General features: G+C 35.4%; 1 protein-coding gene across 3 annotated transcripts in view; it reads left to right on the top strand.

Moving 5' to 3' along the window:
• The window catches only part of NAA16 (N-alpha-acetyltransferase 16, NatA auxiliary subunit), a 60,849-nt gene that overhangs the window by 19,437 nt on the left and 19,338 nt on the right, over positions 1–22,074 (top strand). For 2 of the 3 annotated variants that reach the window (XM_021530813.3, XM_077781380.1), the window contains exons 6-9: positions 2,655–2,808; positions 4,332–4,451; positions 6,496–6,591; positions 10,049–10,155. In XM_021530813.3, coding sequence (XP_021386488.1) covers positions 2,655–2,808; positions 4,332–4,451; positions 6,496–6,591; positions 10,049–10,155 — 477 coding nt within the window. Of the gene's footprint in view, positions 1–2,654; positions 2,809–4,331; positions 4,452–6,495; positions 6,592–10,048; positions 10,156–20,049; positions 20,219–22,074 lie in introns of all 3 variants that reach the window. The other variant, XR_002465486.2, reaches the window with a different exon arrangement.

Consider the following 22,074-nt stretch of genomic DNA (forward strand, 5'->3'; position numbering starts at 1 on the left):
ATTATATAAGAGTCAGTTCAGAATTAAAATTTTGGGAACCAAGGTGTAAAACAACTATGCAATTTGTTTTACTGTTGTATGTCCCATTTTTCCTTTCTTCTTTTCCAGAACAATTTTTTATTCTTAATTTTTTATTTTATTCCTAATTTTCACATCAGGCCCACAAATACAGATATGGACAGAAAACCTCTGGAGTTTTGGGGGTCTGCTCTTAGGTATGTTTTGGCTGCATCTTGTCACATTCTTTCAGTGACAGTTGTTAGGGGACCTGTGGTGAAAATTTGATCTTTCTTTGGTCCAGGTGGAGAGGAAAAAAATTATTCTGAAACAGCAGAATTTTGTTCAGGAGAAAGTTGGACATCTTCTGTGGAAGAATCATAACTCTTCTAGGGGGAGGGAGGAGTAAAGATGTATTGAACAGCAATAACATTGGTGTGGACATTGTCGTTATAGAGTATCTTATTCTTTATAAAACAATCTGATTATTCTGATTAACTACGGGGGTTGTGAACTGCTTGCCTTCTGATGAATTAGATTTAAATCTTCATTAAACTGAGATGTCAAAGTATCTTTGAAAACAGACTTTTCTTAAAATTACTTTTAAAAATAACTTTTTAAATGGAGTGATAGTGCAGTATCTTTCTGGTGGATGTACTCTGTGTAAGAATAATTTGTTTTGTTGGGTTTTTTGGTTTTTTTTTTTGGTTGCTGTGGGTTTTCTTGGTTTTTTTTGTTACCCTGCTGAGCCAAAACACCCACGAGGAGGTCCATTGATATCTATTTGTGTATTGTGTATATATTTTTAATGGGTTTTTGGGTAGTCTGTGTTTCGAAGACCTAAAACCAATTCATGATGTGCCAAAAAAGCTGTGCTACTTGTGGAATTTGGAATTTAGATATGTGTATTGGAGGAAAAGATATTTTTAGGAGGAGGTGAAAGAGAAAGAACTAATTTGATGCTCTGCAGTTTGGTTCCATGGTATTGCAGTAAGGATAAGACCTGCTTAATGCTCAACCCCTGTTTCATGAGTCCATTCTGTGAAGCAGTTAAAATGCTTTCCTGGTAACAATTTTTTTTTTTTTTAGTGATTTCTAGTGGGTGATAGAGACTAAAAATCGAGCAAAAGTGGAAATGGAAGTGGAGCTGTAGATAAGAGCTACTTTGAAAAGTGTATAGAATTTCATGCTAGGTGCTGACTAGTTTGTGTAAGGTATAGTCTTGTTCCATTAGTGATCATTTGCTATACTGTATTAGCTACTAAAAATGTGTTTGAATGATATTTTCATAGTAATATTCATTGTCAGATCTTTACAGTATTTTATTTAGCTATACTATCTTTCAGACCACTTATATATAAAAGCAAGTATTTCTAAAAATGCCCAACAATACTGTAAAAGTTGGTTCTCAGAATGTGAAGAGCACATAATCGCAAATGTTAAATCCTATAGAATCAGTTTGTGCTTCAGGAAGGGCTTGAAGTAGTGGTTTAGGATAGTATTCTTAATAAGAAAGTTCCTTTCAGCCAGTGTAATGTTTTGGTTGTTTGTGTTGTTTTCTCTTAAGTAATTTGTCTTTTTAAAGACCAAGGAAAAGCTTTTTTAGGGAACAGAAAATAATAGTCAACTGTTTAGTGACCGATGTGACTTTGAAGTGTTGGTTGCTCAGGAGGAAACCAAGTATGTAGTGTCACAGGGAAAAATATCTTTACATTGTTGAAGCTCAACTGCTTCTCATCTTTTATTATGTAAAAAATCATGTTAGATTATAAGTCTCTCTCAATTTCTGTTGGAACAGTACATGTCATATAGTTTTATTTATCTCCTGGGCATTTTCTGGGGATCGCATTTGCTCTCTAACATTCTTGCAATTGGAGTATGTTTTGTATATTAGTGAAGAGCATTTAATATGAAAAGAATTACTATAACTCTGGCAAGACTTTACATTGCCTAAATCTGCCTTAGGGAGTTATCTCTGAAAGGAATAATTTTCAGTGTCATCCTGCTTCCTTGGCTATTGTAGCACTGCAAGGTGGATGAATCACTAGTTGTACTGTAGCCTCTGGAAAGTCCTAGGTTTGCAACTGCAGGCGGACCTAAAAATAATCTGTTGCTTGAAAAGTTCTGTATGGTTGTGCACTGTATTTTCTGGGAAATTGAAGGTTAGTACAGAGAACACGTGATTAGAGAGAACTAGTGTAAATGTGTAAGTTTTCTGTCTGAAAAATTCCAGTTGTCAAGCCATGAATGGGTCATTTGTCTTGGAAATAGTTTGATCCAGAACTCTGGTATACTGGAAATAATGCTGTTAGACCCCAGCCATGTGCTGTAGAATTTATGTCAAAGTTGTTGTGGAGTGCGTAAGTGCTTCAGAAAGAAAATAGATTTTTGCTTTGTCTCATATAATTCAGTTTTTAATTAGCTTGCCATGGTGATAAAAAAAAGAGAAAACATTTTAGAAGAAATCCTAACTACAATGGATGTCCTTAAATGAATTTGATTTGATTATGAGTAATGGAAGCTTTACATCTTGAATGTTTAGATGGTGTATATAAATAGACCTGGTTCCATAGCTTAAATCTTTTATTCTGTAATACTGCATACATTTGAGGTAAAGGTAAATGTCAACTGATATGTTGTTTTCTTCCCCCCTGCAGGTTCCTCCTAATAAAATAGATTATGAATATAGTGAACTGATTTTATATCAGAATCAAGTGATGAGAGAAGCAGATCTTTTTCAGGAGTCTTTAGAACATATAGAGACATATGAAAAGCAAATATGTGATAAATTAATAGTAGAAGAAATCAAAGGTAAGTAACTTTTATTCTTCCCTTGCCTAATTTTGTTAGAAATTTTCGCTAATAGCTTTAAGACACAATAAAGCAGCTAAAGGAAGAAAATACAGCATGTAAAGTCTTTAATTTACTTGTAACAATTACTATAGGAAAGCTGGTACTAACAGATTTACGATTTTGTACACAAGTAAATAACTTTTCCTACCAAATTTGGTAGTGGATGCAGGTGGTCTATCTTGGGTTGACACAGGGATAGAGGCAATCTCAGAGATTGTTAGTATACTAGAGATGCTTTCCATATATCAGAACTATTATGACCTAGTTTTAATCTTATGAAAAATAGCTTCATAAAGAATACTGTTTGAAGTACAAACACAAATTTTTCTTTTTTTTGATTGAAGTATCAAGTTCTTGTTTCCTTTTCAAGCTTCCTAATGCACTTGCTTACTGAAGTTGACTTTTTTGGTTAAAAATAACTCTGTTATTTTGTGCATTTAAAGTGCTATTACTGAATTTTGAATATGTGTGAGTAATGGCATGTGTTCTTCATCTACTCCTTGCACAGTTGTGGTGGGCTGACCCAGACCAGTGGGATAAGCCCCATACAGCTGCCTACTTACTTTATCCAGCCTTGCTTGTCAAATCAGGAGGGACTAGGAAGAACAAAAGGAACAGAACTTATGTATTGACATTAAAATAGCTTGAGTGATGGAAAGAGGAAGGAAGGAAAATCAAACCCAGTTCCTCGACTTCTGCAGTCCCTATACACTTCCCACAGACTGATGCTCAGCTAGTCTGCAGGCAATGGCTACCTAACCCAACACTCCTCCTTAATTTTTGTTGTTTAGTGTGAAACTGAACAGCATAAAGTATCTCTTCAGCCAATTTGGATCAGCTGTCCAGGTTGTGTCCATTCCTGCCTTCTTGTCCACCCTGCAAAGTCTACTTGCTGGGTGGCAGGGTGGGGACTCTGCCAAAAAGTACAAAGACAAACCTTGATGGTCTACAAGTACTGCTTACTAGTGGTGGAAATGTTGGTGTATTTATCAACATTTAGTCACAAATCCCAAAATACAGCCCAGCATAAACTGCTATAAAGAAAATTAACTCCCTTCAAGCTAGACTTGGTAGAACAATTTACTTAGTAGCAAACCAGTGTGATTTAATGAGTTAAAAACTGATTCGTTGATGTGAAAAATGTGCTTGAGTGAACAGCTTGATAATCTGATCTAGTTCTGTGATGAAGTCCTGGAAGGAGGAGTTGCTTGTTTATTTGATATTCTCAATAGCTATTTTAAATACTCAGATACAGATATTCAGGTAGCCTCTTTGTTTTCACAAGTGATGAATGTTCTGAACTCTGTATGTGGTTAGCTTCAAGTAGCATTTATAACAAACAGCAAATGCCTTTGGGAAAAGAAGGTCTCTTTTTAAGAATCTGTGTATGCTTAAGAACAATTCTATATATCTAGTGTTGTAAACTTTACTCACAAGTGTTTTCTGATGTAATTCATAGTTATGTACTGTGTTGTTTCTAGGAGAGATGTTACTCAAGTTAGGAAGACTGAAAGAAGCTGGTGAAGTATACAAAGAGTTAATTGAGCGTAATGCAGAAAACTGGTATTATTATGAAGGCTTGGAAAAGGCCCTACAACCCAGTAAGTTAAGCTACACAGATACAGTGAAAATATGTATGATACAAGATACATTAGAACTCCTGTTTGATATGGTACTGCTTTTAGATTAGAAAGTTCTACTTGGCAGAAAGTTATGTACCTTCTGATTTTGATTATGTAGTATGTTCTTTCATTTTTAAAATGTTCACTGAAAAACTTGGATACTTGAAAATATCAACACCAAGTATTTATCTTCTTGGAATTAAGGGTGGTATTTACTAAGATGCTTATATGAAGAACATTCCTCTTCCACATGTGAACTTGGAAACCAAATGGCTATTAATTCCTGTCTAGTAGTTGATTATAACTGCTATCATATGCCACAACATAAAATTGTGATTTTGAAACTTGTTTAGTTGGTATCTCTTTCTAGGGGCATGTAGGAAATACTCAAATATCTATTTAGGATGACCTTTTAAGATAGCCTATCTGAAAAAAATATGGTTTTTTTCCTTTTTTTTTTAAGTTGTCACTTTAGAAGGTAAAGGTGATAAACATGTTAAAACCTTTGTTACTCCAATGCCAGTTCACATTTCTGCTATTGTGTTTTTCCAGAAAAAATAGCTCATTTTTCAAAAGTACATTATTGCAACTGTTTATGCTATGTTCAGTCTTTCGCACTGATAACTTTCCGGAGTGTTTACATTTACACAGAAATGGCTTCTTTGCATTTAGTTTTTCCACTAATTAGTGAAAGTTTATTGGAATTATTCTGATGACATCATAAATCATAAGCTCACAATTATATTATTTGTAGATGTTATAGCTGCATTACATTTTGCAACCAACTTTCTTCTAGGAAGTTTTGCCATAAGATCTCATGAGCTCTGAGAATACAGGTAGTGATTGGGTAGTGAAAATTATTTCATTTGTTACATATAGTCAGCATTATCTCAGAAATCAGACTACCCAGGAACTCAGTTATTCTCTCTGATGATACAGCAAATATGTTGACGAATGCATGTAGTTTTTAACAAAGAACCAGTCCCGTAGATTTTGACATACTAAAATCCTATGTAGACTAAAACTGTACTAATTCTATAAAACTAATAATGCTACTTTATTTTTTAGGTGGTCTTAGGACTATTTCCTCCCCCATGGTAAGTTCTGGAGCTCCAACTTGTGACTTCAATTAGGGCTTTTATATGCTTTAGTTCCAGTCCAAACAATATTTTAGTATTATTTTTATAACTCTACATCTGTTGGAGACACTGGGTAATAGATTCCCCCCCCTTCCCCAACATCTGAGCTCAGTGACAAGATAAACTGGTTTTCTTATTAAAGGAAAACAGATATATTTAAAACATACGAATTGTACCCTTTATCTGTACACTCAGTTTTAAGTTGTTTGAATTTAATATTTAAGCAAAATCGATTTTATTTATATAAAAAATGGCATTTTAAAGCAAAAGATGAGTGTTATTTAAGTTCTAACCACATTGGAGCTCCAAAGCATATTATGGGGGAAAGGGGAGGAGTGGGCAGAAAATCAAGTAGCTTTATTTTTGTTAAACATTAAGGTATAGTTTTGGTGCTCAGTACTTACTGGCAGTATTGTACCCTGGTTTTGCTGTCACCAGAGGACCTATAATAGAGGCATACTTGTATAGTGTGCTATCTGTATACCTGTGGTTTAGAAATACAACATGTTTCTGTGAATGCTAAGTGTGTCTGAAATGAATGCATAGTGAAAAAACGGTTAATTGAAGCTATGAATGTAATACAATGTGTGGATGGGTCTGAACAACACTGAACTGAAAGAAACCAAACTCCAGCTCTGTGTGATTGAATGTGCAAGGTAATGGTCCTGTTTACAGTTTATCCTTAGAGTGATTAATACTGGTAGCTGTATATTGTATATACAATGTGTTCTCAGTACAGTTTTTGTTTATGATTAACAGGAAAAAGTAACATGAACTGTTTAAATTGCTCCAAATCCACACAAGGGGTCTAGCTCAATTTAAAGTCTTTAAAAGAATAGGTTTTTATATCTGTTACTTACATCTATTGTATTTGCTGATAATAGGCACTTTAGAAGAGAGGCTTCAGATTTATGAAGAAGTTAGTAAAAGACATCCCAGAGCAGTGTCACCTAGAAGATTACCTTTAAACTTTGTTTCAGGTAACAAGTTGCATATCTGTCTGTAATAGTTTTTTTCCTATTTTTTTTCTGCAGTTTTCATCAGGCTGTTTAATGTGTATTTAAAACCTACTTTGCATTTAATACGTACTTGAACATGTAGACAAATCAAATGTATGCATTTCTCTTGGATGAGACATAATTCTTTTGTTTTAGGAGTTGAAAGAAAAGCTTCATAGGCTTAAATATGATTATATGAGCTATGTAGAATTTGTGTTGATAAAACTACAGTATAGAATGATATGTAGATTGTAGGAATTTCTATACATAATCTTTCTGCAAATTAAGAATTGTGAGTTAAAACGTAGGGTATAGTACGCTTTAATTCAATGCATAATATGCATACTTTTGCTATAAAAATGTACACATACTTTCTTGTAGAGCCATTAGAATTTAATTGGACAACAAAGACTGCCTTTGTGCTACTAATTTGATAAGTAAGAAAAATATCTGCAGTGTAATGTAGCCCAAATTATTTCATTTTATAGCAAAGTTCTTTGTGACTTTTCAGTTTCAAAATTTGTTTTGAAATATGCTGCACAAATATGCTCAGTTTTGGAAGGAAAATGTGTATATGTTAAAATAGAAAGCTGAGCTCTTCTAAAGCAGAAGGAAGGAGACTACATTAAATGGTAAATGCTATAAAAATGTATAGTTAGTGTCTAGCTGCTGAAATTCCAGTAGAAGACTTTTGGAAAGTATATAAGCTAGATATCAAGTACATAATGTTGAGATCACCTGCAAATTCCCAACATAACTCCTCATGCTTTTAAATTTTTAAGGTTAGTTTTTAGTTTAGCTCATTTGCTGAGCATCACATTGTTGGTACCTTTAAATGTTCCAGAGCATCTAGTCCACTTCCCTGTTGTTTCCCATGTGCCTGAATGTACATACACATTTCTTGCATAAAATTAAAAGATTTTAAGTGCTTCATAACAAGTTGCCACTTGTGCCTTTTATCATCCTATATCCTTCAGTTTATTTGAAGATACAGGGGCAAATTTTAAGGCATTTCAGCTATTTTTGAAAAGCTGGGTGATGAGTAATGGATTTTTTTTTTAATGTAATAAAACTGTAATGGTAACACAGCAAACAAAATAGCCTGCAAAACACTTTCCTATATCTTTATTAATAGTGTGTTTTGCTGTTGACTTCATTTCACTGTGTGTTTTTTCTCTAGGTGACCTTACACCTGACAGTGTAGTTTCACAGCCTATGTTCGTTTAAGTAGAAATAATATATAGTAACAAGAATTAGTTGCTCATGCTGTAACAATAGGGTAAATGAAAGCAAAATCCATTATTAGATTGGACAAGAAAAATATCTTGGTTACTTTCTGTAGCATTTTATAACAAATCAGAATTTTTTCAAAATTTAAATGTCTTTCTGCTAACTTATTATTTAGCCTATCAGGCATGAATGTATAGGACTGTTTTTGATCCTGTAGAGATTAATCTATTTAATAAATGATTTTGTGTTTACAAGTACAGGAGACAAGAATTTCTTTTGGTTGAAATTTTATAGCGAGACTGTGAAGGTGTAGAAAGGAACACCTTTGCAGAAAAATGTTGGCAAGTTTCAAGAGGACAGAACTTCTGGTTAAATGCAGTTACTGTTCTAGTGTGGTCACTGACCAGTTACAGCTGTCACTGTTTGATTCAGAATTAAATTGCTCTTAAAAAAATCAACTACTCTTAAATCCAGGCTTATGCTAAAAGGACAAGTTATTGTCCAGACCTTGCTGTGCATTGAATCCTAACCTTGTATTTGAAACAAATCAGCTCCTTGATTGAGCTGGAAACCACCTTTATGGAGGAAGGCTGTTACCATCAATTTTACTGATCAAGTGTGTGTGCATGCATTTTTATATTTGTTTATGCTCTTGTGGTAAGGTGTGTGCCTCAGACTAAATTGTAACTCTGCTTCTTGTCATAGCTGGGTGCCCAGCTGTGTGCCTTTTAATTTTTTTTACTTTGTTTTAAAACTGTTGTTTTCTGTAAGTAAATAGGTATTTAATGGACACTTGAATCTTGCTTTCCTAAATTCTAAATTATGATTCTTCAGCAAGATAAAAAATTAGAAGAATTCAGCAGGAGAAACTGAGATGGATTTTTTTCTTTATATAGGGGAATTTCTGTACTGTGAGACAACACATTTTAATTATTCCATCTGTAATAAAGCATGTGCTTACAGTCCAGTTATATATATACAGCATCTATATACAGTTTGATTTAGTACAGCGAGGTGAGAACATGAAGTACTTTCATTAGTCTCAGTATTAGCAACACTGCTGATAACAGTAAGTGTAGGACAATCGAGAATTTGTAGACGTAAATGAAAATGTTGTATACAAAGCAGTAGTGTCTGCATTTTCTGAATATCTAAAAAAAACTGTTAATGAAATTTTAATGTGTTCTTATTGACGTTAAGTTTATTTCAACAGTTTTGTCAGTTTTATGGGTGAATCTTAGTATTACATGAAGTGTGGTACTTTCTTGTTGAGATAGTTAGAAAAGTCCAAAATAAAGGAGGCACTGAAGTGTGGAAGAAGTTCATCCCTATATGCAAAGTAAACAAAGTCAATAAAAAATAATAGTAAAACCCCTAACCAAACAACACCCACCACTCCCTCCAGGCCCCCCCACCCCACTGTAAACAATCACTTTCATCATAGGAAAAAACAATGAAAACTAGCTATTTTCCTGGCTGGAGGTCTGCTGTTTGAAGTACTGCTTTTTCTTTTTTTCTTTTTTTTTTTTTTTAACATCATTTCTTAGAAAGGTAGTACTTACTGCAAATATTGTAATTTTTAACTGGAAATATAATTGGATCAGATTTTTAGCTTCCTAAAGTATATTTTGATACAGGTGATTCTGATATGGAGCTTATGTTTCTGAAACAATAAGTCTTGTTTTTAATTCCAGAAACAATCATATCACAAGTCGTGTCCTACTAATAAAAATAGGACTAGAAGAGTAGCAAAGGATTAATTTAATCCATCCTTTTTCCTCAAATCAGGATACTTTATATCTCCACTACTCCTAACACATATTTGTCTAACTTACTCATAAAAACCTCCAATGATTTGCTCCATTGCTATTCTTAATATTATAGGGTGTTTTCAGTGTTTGTTTAAATAGCTTTTGCTACATCCTCTGTAGTCAGCACGTAATATTTTCTCTTTGTAATAGACTGCAGGTTTGAGAACTGTCATGTCTGCCAGCAGACTCCTTAACACTAGCAACTTGAGCATTTTACTCTGATTTTTTTTTTTTTTAATCTGGAGCATATTTGTGTCTCATTAGTAAAAGGAAAGGCTAAAGCCCTCAATTGTAGTTTCTTAGTTCCTCTGTTATCCAGAGTTGCACAGCAGTTAGTGCGCATATTTATATAACACTTGCAATCACTGACATATAACCAAACACACTTTTGTTCCTAGGTGAAAAATTTAGAGAACTAATGGATAAGTTCCTGAGGGTTAACTTCAGTAAAGGCTGCCCACCCTTGTTTACCACTTTGAAATCTTTATATTACAATCCAGAAAAGGTAAAATTTAGTATTTATTTGGTTTTAATGAAGTCTTTTGTATTGAATTGCTAATAGACTATCTAAGCATTTTTGTAACTTTTCCTGTAAACTACCAATTAGAGTTGTTGAACATTTTTTCCCTAATGTGCTATTTTGTGATATGTGAATGATCATTTGATGTCAAAATTCTTGAAGTCAGATTGGTGCCGAGTGCACTGAGGTTCTTGAAAAATCAGAGATGATCGTTAACTTTGTGTGCTTTGAGTGTGTTACAGAATTCTTTCAACTTATGGTTTATGATGTCACCAGAAGTAGTGCTTTTAAAACAACAGGTGGCTATTGTTCTATGTAAATTTCTGAATTGCATGAATACATTAGTATTTACCACAAAGGCTTGTTTCCTTTTTCAGTATTTTGCTGAAATGTCAGTATATAATTTTTGTACTTCTAAACTCTCTTTTGGTGTAATTGTGTCACAAAAGAACTGTTGTTTCAAATATAATTCTTCCTTCCAAACTTGACAGCAAGGTATACCAAAAAAAAATTTTTTTGAACGAAAGTGTGTTACTAAAGTGTGTAGGAAACAGAATAATTAAGATCAGTCTCTTCAGATACATCTCTTCAGATCTTTGCTACAAACATTATAGGTATTCTAATCCATTCATGAGTAGGCAAAAGGAGGGGTTTGTATATGAAGAAACCCTAAATACATGATGCAGCTTTTCAACCAGAAGTGACCACTCTGTTATTTGGACTAAATTTTTTCTTCTTTTGAAGAGTTTCTTTCCTAGTGTTCTAACATGAAATTTTCAGTACACTTCTGCAATCTCTACTTTTTCCATAGTTGACATAATTTTAGTAAATTCTGGTATTGTGTTGTTGTGGTTTAACCTCAACTGGCAACTTAAGTACCATGCAGCTGCTTGCTCACTCCACCCTGCCTGATGGGGGAGTAGAATCAGAAACACCTAAACCTTGTGGGTTGAGATAAGGACACTTCAATGTTGAATCCAAATAAACTATAATACTAATAATTGTAATGAAAAAGGGAGAGGGAAGAAAAAAATTTGAGAAACAAATGATGCATGGAATAATTGCTCTCCATTCACTGACCAGTGCCCTGCCTATCCCTGAGCAGTGATTGACAGCTCACAGCCAACTCTCCTCATTTATATACTGGCCATGACACTGTATGGTATGGAATATACTTTTGGCTACTTCAGGTCATCTGTCCTGGCCATGCTCCTTCTTGGCTTCTTGTGCCCCTGCTGCCTCCCAGACCATGGGAACCTGAACAGTCCTTACCTCAGTGTAAGCATACCTTAGGAACAACTAAAACATCAGTGTCTTATCAGCGTTGTACTCGTGCTGTAAGTTCCAAACACAGCACTGTACTGGCTACTAAGAAGCAAGTTAACTCTATCCCAGATGAAAACAAGATACTTGTATAGTACTGGCTTTTCTACAGTGCCTATTGCTAATGCACACCGATCAGTGTAAATGAAATGCAAGTGAAATTTTTTACATTGTGGTGCACGGGGTATCTAGATAGAAGCACAGTCAATGTTAGGGAACTCTAACCTCTGCTATTTAAAGTGTGAAGAATTTGGATGTTGAAAGATACATATAAACTCATTCAGCATCTGAAAAGATTTCTTGCACTTAATTAATTTTTGACATGATGGGTAAAAAAAAGAGGGCTGCTATATTTTGAGGCAGTCTTACACAGAAAAGTTCCTTTCTGGTAGTCATCTTCATTATACCAAATCAGTGTTGCTCAAAACTGTCAGCTTAATCCTCAAAAGTAATTAAAATCAAGAGCTTCACCTTTTCCAAATGTGCTTGGGATTTGTGCTGATGACTTCTGCAAAAGCATTTTTGTCATATTTCAAATAATTTTGTTACCAAAGCAGGCTGTGTTTTACATTTCACTTGGTTGGATTTACTTATAGCTATAGTGTGACAGAAGAATCTTTGAAACTTAGCAAAACTTCAATTTTAGTCCCTGACAGTTAACTTTAGAGTTACTAAAATTTAGGGGTTGAGGGCAGAAAATTGTAACAAACTCCTGTGTGCTATATCTTTCAGGAAAATATTCTGTTTTGTTATTTAATGTGTCTAAGTTGGAGCTTAATGTTAGCTTCTCACATAAATTACTTTATGGTTTGATTGAAAGAGGATTGTAGTCGGTATTGTTATGCCTTCTAGAAAATACCTAGCAAAATTCTGATTTCTCTACCAGTTGGGCAGGAAGTTACCCTTGTGTTTCTTTGTAAAGAAGTGCAGTTTGGTGCAGTCAACTGCAGTTGGATTTTGAAGTGGTGGGTCTGTGACCTTTAATGAACAGCAAGGAGAAAAGGGTGGTTGTATAGAAGAGCAACATTTATCAGATGTGTTCAGGAAAATGTTATTTATTATCTAATTGCTGTCAGATGGTACTCAGCCTTTGGGCTGTGCTAGGTAGGCTTCTTCCCAAGGTATCTATTACATGAGCACTTGGTATCTACGAAACTAACATTGAGGTAGCTTTCCCAGCTGCTTCTGGAAAGAATTAATGAATGCTCCACCAAAAATAAAACTGAAATCCCTGCAATGCCAACTGTGCATGGCATGTTATTTTTCAGACACTGAATTGGAATTTGTTTACGTTCATGTGCAAATATTGGTGTAATGAAGGATGTGGATTACAACTTGCTCTTCATCATTTCATAAAAGAATAAGCCTTGCTTTGATTAAGTAGGAAAGGTGGTTTTTAAATCTTTCTTCACAGCGCAAGTAGAAGTGTTTAAGATCCTTTGGATAAAGTCTCAGAAGGGTGCTGTAAGTAGGAAATGTAATGGTGTTTGTTTCATTAAAACAGTAATCTTAAGGTTATTGCTGGAAGAAACTTTCACCAGCCTAAGACATGAGAATCTGAAATATGTTCAATAAAAAAAGACTGCCAAAAAGCAACAAAGCTCTGTGTACACTCAAAAGACTTGTTTTGAGTAAATAATTCCTTGATAAATAAGTTTCTAATGACGTAAAATATGCTTCATTTTGCATTATGCAATCTATGCCTTTCCTGCAATACTGGAGCAGAAAAAAAATGTGTGTTGGACTTGTGTTTAGTTTGTGATGTGCAGAAGCTTATATTTGACTGCACAATTGGGTTGAAAAGGAAGCTTCAAGATTTGGTGACTGTGAAATTTGGATGTTTGAGAAAGTAACAGAGATGGTGCGGTGAAACCTGGGACAAGTGGTGCTGGATTTCATCATTCCCAGCGATATTGTTGCCTCGTAGGAGGAAATTGCTAACCCACTGATGACTGTGTTAAAGCAGACTTTAAAAGAACTACAGAACCTGATGTGTAGGAGGTATTAAGATGGCATTGCTGTAAATTAATGTGCATGCTTTTGCAGCAAGAGCCGGTTTCAGACTTTGTGGTCCATTACTGGTTGAAATCAGTGATCTGACTTATGTTTTGTTCCATAGTTTTAGAAGGGTGTTATACAAGACATGGTTTAATCCTTCAAAGCTCTTCAGATGAGGTTGTGGTTTCTTCAGGTTTTGTGCTGCAATAAAGTAGCATGTGAACTGGTTTGCTTTTTTTACTGTTTATTCTTTGTCAAGCCACCTGGACTGGAGGAGACATAAGTAGTTCAGGCTGAAGGGTGAGAAGCCATAAGAAAAGCAGCTAACAATTGTCCTTAGCCTAGAAACTGTACTGTCATTTTAATTTGATCAATGTATTGTGCTGTGGATAGAACTTTTGATTATAAGAATACTAAAAATAATATAGAATACAAAAAATATAAAAATATTTTTAAAAATTATGCCTGCTGCTCAGTATCCTGAGTCCAGTTCTATACCATGCTGTAGCATAAAATTAATACTGGAATAAGGAGAGGGGCATTGAATTGCAGGATGAACAGTTGAACACAGGCCATTTGAGTCAATACTGGCTTTTCTTTTAACTTTGGCAATTGATTTTGTACAGGTTATGTGCATGAAAAAGGAGTAAAAGGAGTTTGGATGTAAAGAGTTCAAGTTATTTCTCAAGTGATAATTGTTACTGTGCTCCCTGTTTGTAGATACCAAAGGCATGCACTAATCACTTCCCGACTTGCTGTACTGGTACACAGCCAGATTCCATGTCTTTCCAACTGAAGGCAAGGTCAATTGGAGGATGATAGACTGCTGGACTCAGTCTTAAACTATTTTCCAGTGTCTTATTCAAAGGAAGTTTATAATATCATATAGACTGAGTTCGGTGGTACATCATTGCTGATACTCAGTCATAGATCACTTTTTATCTGCAAAATATTAGAGAAATCATTTGATGGAACACTATCTTGATGGCTTTGTGTTAAAAAAATACTTGAAGTATAATGGTCAGCACTACCAGTTTGTTTCAGATGATTCTTGAAGTAACCACTGTACGTTGTGAAGAAATTAGCTATGCTTTCCTTCTATTCATTGTATGGCAGCCTGAAGCTTTATAAACATGAAAACCCTTGGTTATAATGAAGTAGTGTAAATTAATCTGGTTACATAACGGCAGAGTTCACAAATGTAAAATGCATTGCACCAGATTCTACTCACCCATGAGATTTGGCGAAAGGAAATGGCTGATCTGAAGATGAGCTGAGAGCTTCCTCTACAGGTTGCTAGTGTTAAAGAACTTGCATTCTGAGCTTGATATTAATTTTTCTCACCTAATCTTGAGTTTGGTCAACTTCTGAAATACCTTTGCCTGTTTGTAGAATTTGCCTTGAAATACATTCTTGGTTCTGGCTATTCTTTAAGCCTTCCTGAGGGAACACTGTGAATGTCTTACTGCTCTAGAAAACTCTCTTATGTTCTCTCAGAGAAACAAACATTCCATGTTTGTTTCTCAGACCTTTTCTCTCCATATTGACTTCATTTGGATAATTTCTATCAAAAAATGGAAGAATTCTGGGTAAGAGTTGCCTGTAAAGGCAAAACACTCTGTGATAAACAATGTCATGGTGGCGTTGATACTAAATCTGCAGTTTAAACTTTACTCTTCATGTATTGCATCTATGACTTTAATTGGTAGATACAGCACATGCCTCATCTTCTTGGGAGGGATATCTGTCCCAAGCAGGTACTTAAGTTTCTTTTACCTTCTCAACTGGCATCTTCATATCTGCTAGCATGAAGACAAACATTGGATATGGTGATATTTATCTTTTCATCTTCTAGGACACTTTTTCTTCTCTGATAGGACACTTTTTAAATCGGGAGACTCAAGGCACCTGCATACATTCTGTAATTGCATACGACACAACAGTAGTGCATTGCTCAGCTGATGCCTAGTTGGTGCACGTAATGCTGTCTTGATGATACCTGTGTTTATTCTTTTACATGTACAAGAGTGGATTCCTGTTATGTATCGAGGAGAAACAGAAGATACCAATTGTCAGTGACTTCAATGACATCTTTGCTGTTATGCTAAAAAAAAAACCAAACAAAAATACAACTTCACACTTCATGAGACAGAATCTAGTAAAACTTAAAGCACCTTCCATGATACTGTTTTTTGTCATCTTCTCTAACAAGATTCTCACTTCAAGCTCAACACTTCTGGTAAATCTTCTGGTAGTCTAAGAGTTGCTGACGAAATATCAAATTTGGTATATCAAGGCAGCAGAGAATGTACATCTCTTTTGTGATTTTTGAGAGTATGTGGGTGTCACTTTAATTGCTTTCTTAAATACATGCATCTTATTCCATCATGTACTGGAGGACAGAATGTCTAAACATACTGTATATGCACATCAAACTTGATTGGGATGCATCTCCAATTCTTAGCAGAGCTAAACAATGTAATTGCACTTCTACTCAGTCTTTGAGAGACAAAAAGGAGGATCTGAGGAGCTATGAACCAATCAAGTTGATCTCAATCTTTGTGAAGCTGATAAGGCAAATAATCCTGGAAACCATTATCAAAAGACAGTAGGTAGGATCAATTTATGAAGGGGAATTCATGCCTGATTAACTTTATAGCCTTCTGTTACAAAATTGCTCTCAGCATACAGTTGGACCTGTGTATTAGCAAGGCTTTTGGCACCATCTGTGATAGCACAGACAACATGTTGAAGTACACCTTAGTAGACAGTAATTTTTACTGAAAACTGAGTGAACTACCAGGCTTAGTGTTGTCATCTGCTGCATGAACTCCAGCTGGTGTCCCCAAATAGGTAACACTGGGGCCAGTAGTGGGGATCATCTTTGTGTAGTGACTTAATTCAGCCTGGCAAAGAGAAGGCTTAGATGGAATGTTGTGTATGTAACTAACTGAAGACAAGAATGAAAAAAGACAAGGCAGAAGCTTCTTATTGGTGCTCAGAGACAAGGTATTATATGCGCAAATTAAAATACAGGAGAATATTTGAGCAAAAGAAAAGATAAAATTGTCATAGAGGTTGTCAAACATAAGAACAGGTTGTTGAGAGCAAGTGAAGTTGCTGTCTTGGAGAGGGTCAAAATGTGACTGGTCAAGGCCAGGAGTAGTCTGCTTCAGCTGTATATGTTCTGTAACAAGGGGTTGGACTAGGCAGTCTATACTGGTTTCTTCAAACCTTCACAATTCTTAATCTTCTTACTGTGTTTCACCTGCAAGTCCAGGACTAGCTTGTCGCCATTTACTTGCCAGCAGGCAAGCTTGTCTGAACTGCTACTGCAGTGCCAGGGCAAGTGCATTTTATATAAGTAAATGACAGCACTGAGACACTACAGCAAACAGTGCAGAAAGGCACAGTCATGACATTCATGCAGATATGCATGAATGCCTGTATACAGAAGCACTGATATCCCTAATCCACATACGGTAATTTGGAATTTCCAGTTGTGATTTTATATCCATTTGCAAGCATAGCCCTAATCACTTCCTAGAATTTCTTGCTTCAGGTTATTCACAAAGGGAAAAAACTTGTCACAGAATCTGCCTTTTAGAATTGGATTATCTTCAAAACACAGCTGAATAATTGCAGACCCACAGTACGTTTATGTTAAATGTGAGTAAATGCATGGTTCACCACAGGTCACATGAAGCATGTGAAACTGATGCTTCAGGGTAGGCCAAAGAACAGGTGCAGTGAGTGCACATTGAAGAGTGCAGTGGAGTTAGGCTGAGGATGTGATGATTGTTTTTGTATGGTCCTTCATCAGCCTTGATTTTGGAGCTCTAAAAGTGGCACATATGGTATCTGTCTTTATTTCTGCAAAATTTCACAGTGCAAATTCTAATAGAAAGTGTTGTACATTTGGTATTTTGTCAGTGATCATCTGCTTGTAGTCTCAATTAAAGAAAAAGAGCTGTGTAAAGAATATTTCTAGCTTAGAAATCAGCAATCATTTGGCCAGGCTGTTGATACAGATGCTCACTAAAGATGAGGTTGCCCCCATCTATATGATGAAGGAAAAGTGGAGGACAAAATACTAATAAAAGATTAATAAAGTCATAATTGCATCCAAATTAATTTCTCAGGTTGGATAGCTCATGTTCACTTTGAGTAGGTTTCTGCTGATGGAGTCAATTTTTTTTTAGCAAACCTGCTGCTGTTGAGAACATGAGGCAGCAGGGGCTGTTGGTGTGGCACCGGTGGGGTCAGGGTGCTGTTGCCCCTACCCTTGATGTGCTGTGTAAGTGCACACCTGTTGGGAGGTGCTCAGTGGCACGGTTGTCTAAGGCTTGACAGATGTTGTATGGAGGTTATAAATGAGGTGCTGTGCTTTGGAGATCAGGACTTCAATTTTTAATAACTGATAGGTTACCTATATTTGCTATTCTCAGTACCTGGTGCCTTACTGTGATATACAGTGACAACTACAACACCATATTTTTAAGAAGAAGATGGCCTTTAGCCCAAAAAATAGCTTGTTTTATGGGAGGTGATAAGTCCTATGAGCTGTCATCCTCATCTTGGAGTTTTAATATGTAGAAGTTCTTCTCCAGGAAAGTTCTTGCTCTTTCTATACAGTGTGTTTTAAAAGGGAGAATAGAAGACACAGAATTTATAGGAGTTCAGCAGATTATGTTCTTAGGGAGCTGATTTATGAGTCTCATGCAATTCAGAATGGATTATCTAAGAGCACTGACTTGCAGACAGAGTAGTTCACATTCCCAATTGTCTGTTCCACCCTGCCATTTTTGATGAAAGGACAGTGCAGGTGTTTGAGTACCAGTGTCTGTGTCTGTACAGCTTTAAGTTTGTACTCAGTCTTTTTCTTTGTATGTTGTGCTAATAAGCTAAAAGTGGAGTTGCTCAACAAAGTGTTTCTGCAAAGCCAAACTTAAAAAGATGTATGGATTAAAGCTGTGAAAAAAAAAAAAAATTAGCTGTCCTAATTTGCAGAGTACACAGACATGATTTAGAAAAAAATCTGAGAGGTGCTTGGGCATAGTGGATCCAATTATGATCATGTGTTTTGAAGAATTGTAGTTATTTCTGAAAAGAAGTAGTTTCTTAAAAACATTGAAGACATGTAATTCTCATATTGCCACTAGAGATTTATTCACTTGATATTCTTTATCTTGCCATAAGATACTAAGTTTTTTGCATCATCAATTCATAAGCATACTTAGAGGTAACATGTATTTTAAAGTGAATTTCTGGTCTTTGTGACTTTTAACCAAAGGCTATGTAGTAAGAATTGTAGGTGGCTAATTACAGTAAACTAATTCTATGCAGGAGAGATACATGGGAGGATAGCAGGGAGGCTATAATAAAAAACTTCAACATAAAGAAACTTACGTTGTGTTTTGGGGGTTTTATTAACAAGATAACTACTATATTGATATTTTTAAAAGCTGTGTTTTAAGTAACATTTCAAAGTTGTAGAGGAAAGCAGGTTTTTCTTGCTTATAGTTGATATTTCTGTAATGGTATGAACAGTTTAATTTTCATCATTTGTTGAGACTTTTTGGAATAATTATCTAAACTACTACTGTGTGAATGAAAGGTTTTGAAAAGTGACTGTATATATGGTGGTTTTTGTATGCTGAGAAACATGGAGCGTTTACAAGGAAGATGTCTCAACACAATGTAGTCTGTGTGTAAATTTAAGTACTGTGATATGAGTATCTAAGTCTCCTGTGCAGGCTAAGAGATTTACTATCTAGCTACTGGGCTTTTCTTTTATGCTACAAGTGGTTTCATAGCTTTTACGCCTTGCTTTGTGCTGTAGTATCTGAAGTTTGTTATTATAAAAATATTGATATCAGCAAAGTCTAGCCATTTTTCATGAGTATTTCCTTGTGTTATGCAAAACTTTAAATTTAAAAAGCCTACTGTATAGAATGGAGGATTTTAAAATCTTTTTATCAGTTTTTTTTTAGCTTCTAATTAGCGAGAGTACTTGGCTAAATGACATCCTGATATCTTTTATAAGTGACATTTATACTTATATCTTTCTGCTTGAATAAAATTTGCATAGTTGGTATAATTATTATGTCAGGAATATGCTGTAGGCTTTATACGTTTGAGAAGCAAAAACTAGGATTTAGGAGTGCCACTTTATTATTATGAGTTTTGTTGTTTATGCAAAGTTATTGCCAGGGTGAATATAATTGTCGCTCTTGGTCGAATAGTTCTGCTGGAAGCTAATAAACTGAAGTATAAGCAATTTCATGAGATAAAGTAATTTTCACATTCTATAAGCTACAGTCCAGCTGTGTTAGAAATATCTGTGAAGAGCCTCATTTGTTACTCTTCCTCACAAGAAATGGATCTTGAAGTGCTACCCTCACCTCTTCCCCAGAAAATTCTCTTTGTACTTGATCAATGCTCAGAAATCCTCTTTGGTTTCCCGTACATGCTGGTCTCTGTATCCATGAGGTAAAAATCCAAAGAGTGAAGATCTTCAATTAGTCAACATCAAGGTTTACGTCGATTGTGTTGCAGGTGCATTGGTTGATTCCATTGAAGCTCGACATTAATGCACATGTGCCCTTTTTCTGAGTATCTAAAATCATGGAGACTGTGAGGAAATACTGGATGAGAGAAAATGGCTGGAAGAAACATCAGAAACAACAGTCTCAAAAAAAAGGTGTAAGACTGTCTACACAGGAAGGTAGGCTGTCTTCAGTGCAGATCTTTCTTTAACCTTTCTGGAAAGAAGGCATATTTCTTCCTTAATGTGGAAAGCTAAAGCAATATAAAGCAAGTTGCCACTGTTGGTTGATTTTTATTTTTTTAGTTAGATGTTCTCTGCAGATTATTGGTGGATTACATAAGGAAGTAAAAACCATTAGTTCTGTTAGGAAACTCTGCATTTAAAAAATAAATAGTTCTGAAAGATTAACCAAGGACAACTCTTTGTTCATACTGGCTCCATCATTTCAAGTGTTAGGAAATAGTGTCTTTGAGTTTAAATTCCAGGAGGGGTGATCTGGTAAGTGGACTTACCCAAGATCTAGCTGACAACTGGTACATTCATAGTGAAAGATAGCATTTGTTTTGTGCTGCTCGATCATAAGGACGAGTAAGGAAATATGTTAAAGTAAGCAGAGGAAGGAGCAGGCTTGGAAATGTCATTGTAGGTACAGCAAGGATGCGATGCTTCCACTCTGCAGTGAGAATGGGGAGTGTAAAACATGCTGATGGCTGACAGTTTAGGGCTGTGAGGTAACATGTGAGTGAGCAGTTGCTAGGTGTAGCAGTTGGTTTATGAACTATTTTATCAGGAGAGCTTTTTTAGCTTGAGTGATCTATATTGGGATTAACCCATTCGGAGGCTCACAAGAAATGTTCTAGATATCTCTGTTCATGATTTCTCCTACTGATGTTTTGTTCATGTGAAATTATTTTCTTTCTTTAGTGCAGTCCCCAGACTTGTCCAAAAGTTTTCAGAAAACCAGATTCTCATGAAATTAGTTGTGTGATGACTACACTGTCATCTTAGAGTATTGATGTGCTCTGAATTTGTATTTGTATTGTACTACAGCTGCTATAAATTTTCCAATTGATAATGCTTGTACATAGCATTATTTTTAAGGGCATGTTGCTTCACCAGAGCAAGCATACAGAATAGCTGTTACAAGTTATTTTTGAATGACAAATGCAAACTAGACTCACTTAGATAAATGGAGGATTTTTTTTCTTCTGGAGTTTAGTGCTTCAGACAGCCTGTGTGTTCATTTGTGCTATTGACACTAGAAAAAGTATCACTTCTTTTATTTCAAGATTAGCTGTTAGCAGTGCTAGCAGCAATGAACACCAGTGGTTTTAAATATGGTAGTGTAAAATTACTGCTTTATGGTTAGCCAGTTCTTACAAGCTGGTAGCCCTGTGGCAAAATTCACAAGAGTAAATGTCTGCTTAACCACCACACACTGAGAAATGCTGAAGCTAGTGACTAACCATGATACCATAAGATGTGTGTTGTTCTGCAATTTATGAATTTTTGTCTTTCCCTGCACACACATTTAAAAATGGTTTTATCAGGGAAGCACAAGGGAGTATTGATGGCTCAGTTGAATAAATTTAAAAACAGATATACCTACATATGGATTGCAGTTCTAAAGCAACTATTTTATTGGGCGTTACACAAAACAGTAAAGCTACATTCTTGATATCTCTATATGTCAAAGATAAACAAGAAATTTAAGGTGATTTATGTTAAGTAAAAGGCTGCTTGTCCTGTTTTTCTGGTTTGATTTTTCATAATGTGAAGGTTGTAGAATATTTTTTGATTGTGACCTTTTTTTATTGTGTTCAGATGTTAGCCTAATGTGCAAGCAATGGAAGTTCTCTGTATGAGGGTCACTAGGCTTTCACAGTTGGAGTAATTTATTTGAATATTTTCTGGGGCTTGTTCGTACCACATGGGATGAGGGAAATCTGTGTGTGCTATATAAAAAGTTGTGGAGCAGAAACTTTTCAAGTGAGACAAAGGAAGCAGTTGCAAATAAGTTAGTGTATAGCTGC

Source organism: Lonchura striata, chromosome 2 (genome assembly GCF_046129695.1).
Source record: "Lonchura striata isolate bLonStr1 chromosome 2, bLonStr1.mat, whole genome shotgun sequence".
Taxonomy (NCBI): domain Eukaryota; kingdom Metazoa; phylum Chordata; class Aves; order Passeriformes; family Estrildidae; genus Lonchura; species Lonchura striata.